We start from the raw sequence: 13485 nt of genomic DNA, 5'->3' as shown, positions 1-13485 counted from the left end.
TCAGTCAGTTAAGCAATTGACTATGGCTCAGGTCATGATCTCGCAGTTTGTGGGTTTGAGCCCCACATCAGGCTCTGTGCTGACAGCTGCAACCCTGGAGTCTGCTTCATATTCTGTCTCTCTTTCTCTCTCTCTCTCTCTCTCTCTCTCTCTCTGTCCCTCCTCTGCTCGTGCTCTCTCTGTCTCTCAAAAATAGATAAATGTTAAAAAAAATTAAAAGATTGGATACTCTTGTTAGAATTTTAAATCCTCATTTAATTCACATGAAGAAACTTTCTTGTGAAATTTTAAGGCATACAAGGACACAATACCTGAGCGTGAACTATTCTTTGTTCTCAAAAGCTTCCAAGAGCAATTTTTGCTTATGTATTACCATGGATTATTTACACTGAAGACGTTTCTCATAGTTAATTTCCTCTGTAGATTAAATATTTATATGACTTCCCTCAAATCTTTTATTTGTGCCCAGGTTACATGAAATACAATTAAAATTTCTTTCTTTCAAAACTTAATCCTGGAGAGAAAGGCCACATACTCACTGAGGTACTTGCATGTGAGTTCTTGATACACATCTCATTATTTACTGAGTGCCTCCATCGTTTACTTAGCATTCACCAACACCTAGGCAATGTGCGGGGGCTCTATACCTATTTCTTCTAATCCCCACATAACCCTATATGAAGAAACACTGCTCTCTTCAATTTTACAGATAAGGAAAATACTGAGATATTTTAAATGTTTGCCCATAAACATATGATCTTTAGGAAAAGGGCTAAGAGTGAACTGGCGTGGGCTCCAATGCTTATGTGATATCTACTGGGTTCCACCATTTTTAAAAGGGGCTGGTAATGTGACATTAACATAGTTCTGTGACAATGGCATCATCTTCTCTGGACAACATTAGAAAGATGGGGATGACCTTCTAGACATAATTGCTATTGAATATACTACTAGTTTAGTTTAAAAAAAAATAGTTCACGCTTAAAAATGAGAATAAAATAATTTGCATTATGTAAAATATCCTCCTGCAGCCCTCAATTTTTAGAAAAGTTAATAAGCACATTATCAATTCCATATTGTATTTATCCTTAATAAATCAAGAAAAATTTCCCTATGTGTATTTTAGTCTTCTCAGAAAACATAATTATTAAGTATAAGCTTCATGGTCTGTGCTTTGTCACTTGAGGAAAAAAAAATTCTAAGTTACAGAAATACATTGGGCGTCTTGGTCTTACCTGCAAATGTCAGAAGAAAAGAAACGTAACACTCGCGTCTTCTCAACAAAAGGTGGAAATGAGGCTGCGTCTGTTCAAAAATCAAGCCAGTGGCAAGGGATTAGATGTAATGCATATCCTAGAAAAATTTAGAAATCTCTATTCCAGTATGGTCAATAGAAATATAATGCAAACTGTAGATGTACTTTTTAAATTCTTTAGTGGCCAATTTCTTTTGGGAAAAAAACAAAACAGGTATATATTTTTTTAACCCAATGTATCTCAAATGCCATCATTTCAACATGTAATCGATCTAAAAATTAGCAAAATCCCATGTGTATTTTATATTTATAGCACATTTCAATTCCTTAATAGCAACACAGGGCTAGCAGCTACCATATTCAGTAAGTCTGTATAGTATATATATTCATTGGTATTTAGTTTCATGTTAAATTTTCCCACACCTTAAAAATAAATATTTACAAAAAAAATAGCAAAATCACATGTTGTTAAAATTGTGATTGTGTTTGTTTTTGAAATCTCCCCACCCTTTAAGGAGAGTGGCACTTTTATTGCTATGAAATTCACTTAGGACATCAGTTAGAGTTATGTTTTTCTTACATTTTATAGGGATTCATTCGTCTGTCCTAATGGTTGAGTAATATTTTAAAAATTAAAATTCTCTCACTAGAATTTCCTCTAACTGCTTTGAAATATATCCATCACCTTACAAAAAAGATTTTGTTGTATTTATTGAATTTCTACTATGGTTATGATCCATGGAACACACTGGATATATGAAGAAATAACTTGGTAACTCCTCTATTAGCTTCTCAAATAAGTATCACTAAAATGAGCCACAGAACTGAGTGTGTTTGTTGTAAACAGTGCCCATCCTTCAATTACGCTTCAACCTTGTGATCTTATTACATTTCACTTATACTCTTGTGATCAATGAAATAGACTATCACAGTGAATTTGATTGTGGTATTGAGAGCATTGGATATTAGAGTTTAGTTTGAACTCCCCAGATAGGTGACTCAGTGGACATCATCTCCAACTGCCTTTCCAACACTTTAACCATTGAAGGAAAAGAATACATTAAAAAGCTGTAAGAATTATTACTGAAATATCATTGAAGATTATGCCATAATTATTTCTAACAAGTACCATGGAAATAAGTACAAGATTGCAGACTTTTTTTTTAAACATTCAGATGTGTATCAATATTTTCATGTTCTGTCTCTTACTCACTGAAGGTGGAGGGGACACTTCTATACTATGACTTTTTCAGTTTTGTTGGTTGCTTTTCCCTGAGGCCATCAACCAAGAATCTCTCTCCCAGTGATCACATCTGAGTCCTCTGCTCTGTCCAATCTCCCTCTGATCCTCATTTGTTTTCCTTCTTTTTTCCTCTTAGATACTTTTAACTTTATGCCTGATGCTCATGTACTTATATTTTTGTGATTAATGAATCCTTTACCTCCCCTTTTAAAACTTTTTAGCTTTGGACAGAATTGTTTAATAGCTTTTTTTTTTTCTTTTCATTACCATTAAGAATCCATTACTATTAAGGAGCAGTACAATCTGTTTCTCTGTATTTAAAGTCTGAAATACTACACTTATGTAATTATTGGAGTTAGTAGTATTAGGACACTTGACAATTTATTTGCAGAAATGCTTTGTTTAGGGATTTCTTGAAACTTGCTACAAAGCAAACTCAACTGTGTTTTTGCTGTTGTTTTCTAGAAGACAGTGGTAACAAAATTAAATAGGCATGTAAAGCTCAACAATACCTTTGGGAAAGTAAATACCCTGTGTTTTGTTCTTATTCCCCACCCTTTACATAACTTTGTATTTAACTTTCTTCATCTTTAATATATTGTTTTCCTACAGGGTACTGCCTCACCAGCTTTGTAAACATCATGCTTCTCTGTCTTTGCTTCTGCATTGCTGAGAGCTCACCTTATCTCAGGTTTTAATTACCTCGTGGTATTGATCCCCATTTGCTTTTTAAAACCTTAGTTCTTAAACTAATAGGTCTACCTGTACTTTGCTTTTCTTCATGGAGAAGCAGCAGCCAGATCTAACCATGCTGCAAATCTAAGTTCCTTCTACTTTCTTTTCTCCCCACTTCTAGTTCAGAATATTCATTTTTGCACACATTTTTCATGGTTAGTGGGCATGAAACCTGTTAAGTTTTTGTTTTTCTTTTTCTTTCATTCTGATCACCTTATTTGGAAATACAGGGCTGTCTTGCAACTTCACAGTTTCTACTTCTGCTTGAAATCTCACTTGAAAGTAGATTTTACCTTTTGTAATTATCTTCATTTTTAAAATGTTTCAATTTTAAATCATTTTCTGTACAGTATTTATAAAACATGTGAATATTAACTACTTTTCTAAGTTTTTCTTTTTACTCTTTTACTTCTGTTGCCATGAAGATAGTTCACGTAGTCAAGGTTTTACTAATCAAATGTTTCCCTAGTAATGCAGTAAAGGCTAATCCTCAAGGATTAATCTTCAGAAATCCCATCACATTAGGCAGACATTTACTAAGCCTGTGTAACAATAGACACTCTCAATTATGTCCTTGGGATATAAAGATAGGTAAACGCATACCCTTAACACTCAGAACAGTGTAAGTACAATGGTGGAATTTGTGGGAGAGAGGGAGGTGGGTTCATGGTGATTATTACCACAAAACAAATGCCCTTACCTGTACCATTAATCATGTCACAATAACTTGGCCAATAGGAGAGATTCCTTTGGAATAAAAAGAAAGGAAATAAACATTCTTTTTTCTAGAGTACCTTTCTCATATTACTTTGTATATTATGATTCAATATTGCTAAAATAAAGATTAGATGTGTGACAAATGCTAAGTTTAAGCAATGTTCTAAGTCCTGTGGTTTATGTTTTGTTTGAAGGTTTCATCTTGTTGAGATAAATTAAGTGCCCAATACCATTAAGTGCCAGATTATAAAATAAAAAGTGCCAAATGTTAACTTAACACAACTTAGAATAGAAAACAGTTCTGAAAAAAGAAAAAGGAGAAATACCTCAGAAATTTATATCTCTACATAGCAGAGAATTTTTTTTTCCATTTGGAGAAATGAACTATTTGGTAATATGTTGAGTTTTCAAAATATATAGGTAAATATGAAGTGGTTTTCTTCATATTTGAGGGAGGGAGTATGAGGGAGAAAAGGGGTGTAGGGAAGAAGAAAGAAAAGCTGATGTCGAAGAAAGAGATGGAAACATATAGATCATCAATTTATACTTTTCTCCCTTTTAACTCTTGCATAAGCTTGCATTAAAGTAGGACAGAGTTGGGGCACTGGGGTGGCTCAGTTGGTTAAGCATCTGACTTCAGCTCAGGTCATGATCTCACAGTCTGTGAGTTCAAGCCTTGTGTCAGCCTCTGTGCTGACAGCTCAGAGCCTGGAACCTGCTTCGGATTCTGAGTCTTCCTCTCTCTCTGCCCTTCCCCTGCTCATGCTGTTTCTCTTTGTCTCAAAAATAAATAAAAACATTAAAAAAATAAAGGACAGAGTTTATTAATTTCTATACTGATGTCTAAGTAAGATATATGTATACATAACTGGAAGCAATAAAAATAGTAGTAAAAATTTCTCTGTATCCTCAGCCACTTTTTGGTGATGCAAAACCAGGTTTTTCCCCACTGATAATATATCATCTAGCGAGATGTCAAGGGAAGTGGTTGCTTCTTTTTTATTTAAATTTTTTTTCTAATTAGTCTCATTATTTTTATTTTTTTAATATGTTACTTTTTTTTAAACGGAATAAACTGTTAATCATGCTCAGTCTTGCCATGATCAGTTACATTAAGCTTATCAAATCTTAAACTGAGGTAGAATTCTTACTCCAGTTAGAAGCACTTAGTAACTCTCCTCAAAATATCTCTGTAATATTGAAAAGGCAAAAATGCTTGTGTTTCTCAATATACAGTGATGTGATTTCATTGCAATAAGCATTTAGGAGTGTGAGTTTTCCTCCACTATACTTTTCTATAAAAAGATGTTAGTATGGAATCTACAGAAGAAAAACTACTACCTAAGTGAATATTTAATGGTTGTATGCAATTTTTAGATAAGGACTCAGTGTGAGGCAGTGGTTACTTGTATTAATTAATAAAAACCTTTAATCTCTCTGAATTTTGATTACTGTATTCTTTCCAGGAAATAACTGATCCAAAGCATATTTATTAACCTTGATTAAAAGAGATGACTTTCTTCCCTGACATTTATTGAGATTCTTCCTTTGTTACATGATAAATTTACATGATAAATTATGTGTACTCCAGATGATTAAGCAGGAGCTAAGGAAAAAAGCAAATCATGGCTATCTACTATTCATTCAGAATAGTAGCATAGTAGTAATCCAGTAGTAACAAGATAGAATAGTAATCATTCTATTACTACTTCAGAGGAGGCCTGGTCTTTATTTTCAAGTTAATATGGCAACTTTAGAACTATATTTGCAGTACTAATTCCACTTTTGCACTGATAAAGGTATAAAATGCTGATTTATCAATATAGAAAATTAAGAAATTTTGAAGGAAAATGCCATGACAACATCTGCATGGATTCATTAAGTTTTCAACTTTATAGAGACACATGAAGTCATGCGGTGGAATGAACAATTTTTATTTGATAGGCTCAATACAACAAGTTAAACACACCCAGAAAACTATGTTTTTCTACCTGCTAGTTGATCAGCTGATGTAATGCTTTTCTTCCTTTCATTTGTGGCCGTATGAGTGTACTGTGATGGTGGCCATGCAACAGAGATGGAATTCACTTTGGATTTCTCTATGTAAGAGAACCTGTGTACAAAGGTAAAGCTAATTCTATAGTGAGGCTGATATTTAGCAACTATGCACTAGTGACCAGTTGTCACAACTAAAGGGTGAACACCTCAAAGAACACGAAGTTCCAGGGCTGAAATATAGGCAGATCTGGACCATAGTTAGTGCCTGTGCCTTAGCAGTTGTTAAATAAATACCCCTCCTGCTTTGGAGTTCACACACTTTAACTGGATACTTACTTTTTACCTTTGTAAGTGTCAATTATGGCAACTTGGCTGATGTTGTCTTTCCCACTGAAAACTGTATAAACTCCATCTGCAGTGTTGTTGTACTGAAAAGATATGTACAAGAAGAAATTACTTCTAGGACAAGTCATAGTTTCCAAGTTATAAAGTATGTAACTCATGTTCATATTTTTCAAATACCAGTTATCGATTATTAATAATTATTTTATGTGGCCTGAAATATATATGCAATAAAGTTTTAAAATTATTGGTCTTTAACATTTTAAAAACATAGGCTATAAATGGCACCTCAAAATAAGTGCTAGGGGTTGAGACAAAGGAAGAAAGACCAATACCAGAAGTTGCCATGATCCAAACTCTAGTCATAACTAAGCCAGTAAGGCAATTTTGATCACTACTCCTATTATATTGAGGTAAGGGGATATTAAGAAAAAACTTTGAGAACAAGGGAAGACTTCTAGAGGTTTTCTAAATGTTAGGATATTTTTTGTTTTCTTTCTAAATGGTATGATCTTTAACAAGTGGATATAAAACTTAGGCCTACAAAATTAAAAATGCAATCAGCCAAGGAAAGATGTTAAGAGTTTTTGAGTCAAAACATAGTAACTGAATCTCTGATCCTTTAAAGCTTTCTACATTCCTATTTAGTGGCATATAACCTTTCAATCCTAAACACTATCTAAAGGTAAAATAACAACAATAAACTGGAGAATATAACTAATACACATATAGTGCCAAATAAATCAGTCAAAATTCTAATTCAATAGTTAGCTTGTCCTATTTATAATTCAAAATATTAAACTATTTTAAGTACATTGCCAAATTCACTTTTTCTTTCATCTGCAAACTGCCATTTCTTTGACAAAGTGCATTAAAATAGGACATTGCTGATTTATCAATCTCACTGTGTTCCAATTTAGGCTAACTTTTAAATTTTTATTAATACAAATTTGTGAGAGTTCTGGAGAAGGAGGAATGTTAAGATGAATACATTTAACACAAAGAAAACTACGGTATTAAACTTGATTTTTTGATAAGGGGAATCAAAACAGAACATATTATTCACAGCCTTATTGGCTTACAACCTATTTTAGACAATTGTGTATTTATCAAAGAATGGAAACCTAATTAAATCTCAGTTTATTCATTTTAAATTTAATTGTTAAATTTACATGAGTAAAATTTTCTAACTACAGAGCCATCTGAGATAGAGACTTTAAAAAATTAGAATAACCTCAAGATAAATAAATAAATAATAAAAATAATAAAATAAAAATTAGAATATCTACTCCCAGATCAGAAATCATGTGAACACACTAAGTTGTAAAATTATAAATTGCCAATGTCATTATATTTATCTAAGATATAAAAAATCAACATTCACATTTGGTACTCACAGGAAAAAACACACCAACTGTCGTGGAAATAGGATATGGAACCAAACTCAAGAACGGATCTTTATAGCCCCACAAGAGCTCTTTCACAGTTCTTTTTTGAAACATGGAAGATTTTGACTTTTTGATAAGTGAATTGAGTACCACTTGAACAAATGCATTTGGGTAGAGATGGGGTGCAGCCTATAAAAAAAAATCACTGTTTGAGACATCAATTTTAGTATCATATTTTTAACACATAGATGGATTTAATACGAGCCTTAAGTTTAATAGAAACAAATCTAACCTTATCTTTAAAATTACTGCTCAATCTTGCCAGGACAAAAAGTGCAATTATCTAATCCCTAGATGACTACATTTCTCTGCCTCAGTGCCAGTCACAAGGAGACATTTAAAATTCAGTCCTATTTTTTTTTTAATGATAAAGTAGTCTTCCAATTCAGTTGTTATGATTTTGTCATTTTTCCAAATGATGCTAAATCCATTCAAAATAATGACATAGGAACATATTTTTATTAAAATGACAAAATGAAGAATATCTGATGAGAGTTCTAATCATAAGATCCACTACAGTGGATCCTAGAGTATTTCAAAACCAGTACTTTTGTTGTTTGTCTACTTACTGCTACAGCCAGATTGAGAACAGTCCAAGTGTCATTCTCTGTTCCAGCTGATAGTGAAGGCTCGAAGATGGCCGCATTGGGCTGAAGAAAAGAGACTGTGTGGTTCTCAGGATCGTGGGTTATATTTTTTTTGGCTAGATAACGAACTCTGAAAACCAGAAGTAAATAAAAGTCAAAATAATTGTCTCAAGTGAACAGGTCTCAAATGCCATCCATTCACGTAACAAATAATTTTTTTTTCAGCGTTTATTTATTTTTTGGGACAGAGAGAGACAGAGCATGAACGGGGGAGGAGCAGAGAGAGAGGGAGACACAGAATCAGAAACAGGCTCCAGGCTCCGAGCCATCAGCCCAGAGCCCGACGCGGGGCTCGAACTCACGGACTGCGAGATCGTGACCTGGCTGAAGTCGGACGCTTAACCGACTGCGCCACCCAGGCGCCCCAATAATTTTTGAGTATATAGAATACGTCACAAGTGATGCCAACCAATTGGTTTAAAATGACAAGTAAGCCAATGCGGGGTCTTTAGTGTATTAGAGGTGATCCCAAATCTTCACAACATAGGAGAAGTAACATGTGTCATTATGAGAGCTTATGCAGAGTCCAGGGGGAAACCCAGAACAAATATAAATCCAGGTTTGGGACTGTCATAGTGGGAGTAATGATAGCCATTTTGGTAGCAATTCCACCCAGGTGGTCTGAATGACAAACAGAAGTTTAGGTGGAGTGGGGTAAAAAGACCCGTGGTGTATTGTTAGAAACACAAATTGTTGAATTTGGATGGATTGCAAGGTGAGAATAAGGAGTATCATGGGAAATAGAGGCAAGATCTCAAGCATAAAAGAGTTGCATCCTATCCTCAAATGTTTGGCCTTGATCCTGAGGGTAAGGAGGAGACAGTTAGAAAGGTTTCAGTAGGGGAATATTAAGAGTACATTTTCTTAAATGAGAAAGAATGTTCTAAGTACATAGCGTATTCAGCACTGGCTTTTTCATATTTTCTAGTACTTTAATGAGAATGAAAGATAACTAATGGAATATAATTTCCATTTTACAGGTCAATTCCCTTCACCATTCCTGCCGTATATTAAATACTTATTAGTTCTAAGCTCCTGGCTGTAAAATCTCTAGGCTTATAAGTACCAAATACCTTTTAGGAACATGGGGAAGGGTGAATGAATAATCCTCATTATTATGAAGAAAAATCTTTTCCAAATACAAGATGTTTATTGAGACAAAATGAGGTATATACCATTCATTTCACTATCATATATGTGAATGTCCATACATGAGATGAATAGATAGCTAAAGTAAAGACTGAAAACCCATGTACAAGGAACAACATTTCACTCCGGTGTAATAAAGTTCTAAATTCCTGTAGGGTAGGGATTATGAGTGTTTTGTATCCACAGGCAGAGTGCCTGGCACATATTGAGTTCATGATAAATAATTTTTTGCATGAATAAACAAATTAGTTAATGGCTCACATTATTTTAAAAGAGTTCACAGTACTATAGAAAATTTATTTTTAATATAATGTCATCAAAGCTTTATTATTTATTCTTCTTGAAGTACTGTAGACATACCAGGAATATACAAATATGAAAGAGCACCCAAGTCAGTCTGTTACTAGTCAACTTCTAGTTTTTCTTATATAATTGTATTTTAAATTAGAGAACCTACTATTAGCATTTAAAATTGAAGCACTTTAATTTTTAGCAAAATTTATGTATGTAAAATAATTGAAACAATAGTAAAATGTTACCCAGATTCCAATTTACTTAAGTTGTACTTACAACATTATACCAGTAGATGGCACTAAGAGAAAAATCTTTTAACTGAGGCCTGTGTTTAGAAAATACTTTTAGAAGCAGAACATAATCGCTCAATTCTTTTGTTTAAAAATTAAAATGTAGACAGATTTTGGAAAGTGTTGGCTAATGAGGTAAAAGGGAGAAATTTGCCTTAGACTTTGCCCCAAATTGCTTTCTTTGTACTCCTGCCAAAGCCAAGTAACTTAAAAAAATAAAAGATGAGGGGTGCCTGAGCGGCTCAGTCAGTTAAGCCTCTGACTTAGGCTCAGGTCATGATTTCATAGTTCATGAAGCCCCATGTCGTCGGGCTCTGTGCTGACAGCTCAGAGTCTGGAGCCTGCTTCAGATTATGTGTCTCCCTCTCTCTCTCTCTGCCCCTCCTCCACTCACACTCTCTCTCTCTCTCTCAAGATTAAATAAACATTAAAATTTTTTTTAAATAAAAGATTAATGTTGGACCTGAGAATATTCTCAAGGAATTAATGAGTCTTCATAGAGACCACGTAATTTACAATATGTATAATTAAGATCTCAATCCAGGCAATTTCATGCTTTGACCAATGCTGTACCTTGTCAAAATTTCAGTGAACTCACTTTAACAGACATCAGCCAAATAAGCTGTGGTTGTGTTTGAAGAGGGACATCCTCCTACACTTCCAATTTCAAATGTATTCAGGGTATAATTTATAAGGAGGCAGGTTCAGTAAAACTTATTAGCTGTTAGGAAGAGTATGAAATTATTAACTTTTTCTGAAAGGTAATCAATTATTTTCTTATTATTTAAGGTATCCAAACAGACACTAATGATTCCATTTTGGTGACATCTTAAGATGAACCCTAGTTTAGAATTCCCTTTAACATTGTTATATAAATGGGATTTATTGTTTATAAACTTTAGCTGCAAATCCCACTTCCCTAATTCAACCTTCCCCTCATTGCTTCTCCAAGTAAATCTAAACTAACCCTTTTGTCCCTTAGAGAGATAGGTTAAAGTCTCTAAAAAGTAACTATGTATTAGCTCTCTAGGGCTAGATTCAGTATTGTTTGTTTCTACATATCTCAAGGAATATCTTTAAAAATAAAAAAAATACCCCTGCAAAATAAAAGCGAAAGAGTTCTCAAATTCTAACAACTATTCAGTTTCCTCACACGCTTGCAGTTCAGTCAAGTTATAATTTTTTAAACAATTTTTCTTAGATTATTATTTCTTAACAATTTTTTTGGAGTAAGATACTCACATAGGCTTTTTTTTTTTAAGTTTACTTGTTTATTTTGAAAGAGAGAGCACAAGCAGGGGAGGAGCAGAGAGAGAGGGAGAGAGCAAGAATCCCAAGCAGGCTCTGTGCTCTGTGTTAAGCCGATAACTGGGTTTGATTGCATGACTCAGAGATCATGACCTGAGCCATGAAGCCATGATCAAGAATCAAACACTTAACAAACTGAGCCACCCATGCACACCTCATATAAGTTTTTGATAATAACATGGTAACTTTAAGACCATGAAAAAAACATTTTCCAATTTTTTTTTTTTTTAACAATGAAAACCAAGTGTTCTTCAACAGTACTGTGAATAGTCACAGACATATGCACAGAGACAGGAGACTTGGGGACAATTACTAGGACAGAAAAGGCACCAAGGCCCTCTGTAGCTTATATATCACATACTATGGCAGCAGCCACTACCTTCACAACTACTGTTATTTTATTATATTTTGTGTGTGAGTAGTCAATCTAAAAATATATTAATGCATGGAAAAGAAACTATATAGACTAAAACAGATATTAAAACTATGAATTATATGAAATCATAATAAATATGTAATTTTGTGATAAGAACTGATCAAAGTAAGTAACCAGTTTTAATTATCCTTGGGGGAAAATCACACATTTGTATAACAAATGATACAGCAGGACTTAATGGTGTTCCCACATGGATATCATAAATCTAATCCTTGGTTACAGTTAGTGCTTTTAGCACCTCAGTCCCCCCTTGTGTTACTTCGATAGTTGGAGAAAACACATAGTATATAATTTAAATAAGAAATAAAAATACATACAAAAATCTAGGAGGTACCATCTCTTAGGTCTGTGTAAACATAAACAATCATATCCCTTGGTGTCAGTTTTTTAGTATACAAACTGAAAAGTCCTAGCTAATCATTCCCCTCTAGTTCTAATACCCGAATATTCCATTTAGAATTGTGTTAAACTATTAGGGTATATAAGAGAAAGGCATAGCTTTTTGGTCTCAGTTCTGGAAAAAATATAAGAATGAAGCCACTGAATCAATATAAACACCCATATGACTTGGAAATTAGTTTCTAGAAATCCTTAGCAGGTACTGCGGTTACATAAAATCAGTTTAATGCTGTGGTTCTCAAAATTGAGTAAGTACTGGAATCACCCAGAGGATTTGTAAAACTCATTGCTGGGCTCCAACCCAAGAGTCTCTGATTCATTTGATCTGGGAAAATCTGCAGATTCTCAGAATTTGTGTTTCTACCAAGTTCCCAGGTGAGGCTGTTGCTGTCGGGTTGGGAACCACACTTTGAGAATAACTGATAAAATGTATGCAATTTTAGGATCTTAAAATATTCTGGTTCTTAAAATTCTGATAAGATTTTTTCTATTATGCATGCATATGTCAGAGTTGTTGAGAATATATGTCATAAGTGTAAAACACCCGTGACTTCTTAAATGTAGGGTGGTTATCTGATACTGCTAAATTTATAATAAAATCTGTATTTCTTATAATCATTAAATCCTTAAATCAGGATTCCATATAGGCAGAAACAAAATATTTCATGATATTTTACTGGGAAACAGGAAGAAGTACATCTGAAAACAATGGCATTTTTCAAGTGGAAGTTTTTCAGAAATATGTATGGTCAAGGAAAGAATGCCACTTATTTGTGAGGACTCACCTGTACGTGTAAGGACCTCTTTGTTTAACTTTAATTTTGCTGCTATTAGCTACCACTTCCTGTGGGTTTTGCACATCATAGATCCAAAACTGTCTGTAAACTTCTGTGCCTGTTTTAACCCAATTTTGATAAGCAATGGTACCTTCCTCGAGTACAACCTCCTATGAAAAAGAAAACAAGTTTGGGTTATTTCTCTGTACTAAATATGGGCACCTCTGGGAGTTTATAACTTTGTTAGCCAAGGCAAGGACTAAACTCAAGTACCTTCTTCATGAGAACCTTGCCACACAGTTGCAACAGAAATGTTTTCAAAAAATTACTATAGCAACCTCTTTTTGTCAACCTTTTACAAAGGGAATCAGGGTATAATATTGCAGACATGGCTGTTGATGTAAGGCCAACCATTGGCAAGCTTTAGAGTGACCCTATATTGCAACAG

The 13485-nt window shown here is 33.9% G+C and overlaps 2 protein-coding genes across 8 annotated transcripts in view; one reads left to right on the top strand and one right to left on the bottom strand.

Annotated features, from left to right (window-relative positions):
• The window catches only part of GNAT3 (G protein subunit alpha transducin 3), a 300648-nt gene that overhangs the window by 91011 nt on the left and 196152 nt on the right, over positions 1-13485 (top strand). The gene's annotated exons all lie outside the window — the stretch shown is intronic.
• Positions 1-13485, bottom strand: part of CD36 (CD36 molecule) — a 76757-nt gene that overhangs the window by 7907 nt on the left and 55365 nt on the right. For all 6 annotated transcript variants that reach the window (XM_019825388.3, XM_011280346.4, XM_019825387.3 and 3 more), the window contains 6 exons: positions 13047-13207; positions 8308-8455; positions 7688-7867; positions 6285-6376; positions 3934-3980; positions 1236-1305 (listed from right to left, as the gene is read on the bottom strand). In XM_019825388.3, the coding sequence (XP_019680947.2) occupies positions 1236-1305; positions 3934-3980; positions 6285-6376; positions 7688-7867; positions 8308-8455; positions 13047-13207 (698 nt within the window). The remainder of the gene's footprint in view (positions 1-1235; positions 1306-3933; positions 3981-6284; positions 6377-7687; positions 7868-8307; positions 8456-13046; positions 13208-13485) is intronic.

Source organism: Felis catus, chromosome A2, assembly GCF_018350175.1.
Source record: "Felis catus isolate Fca126 chromosome A2, F.catus_Fca126_mat1.0, whole genome shotgun sequence".
NCBI lineage: Eukaryota > Metazoa > Chordata > Mammalia > Carnivora > Felidae > Felis > Felis catus.
The sequence above is the reverse complement of the archived record's forward strand: the minus strand, read 5'-3'. Positions and strand labels throughout refer to the sequence as shown.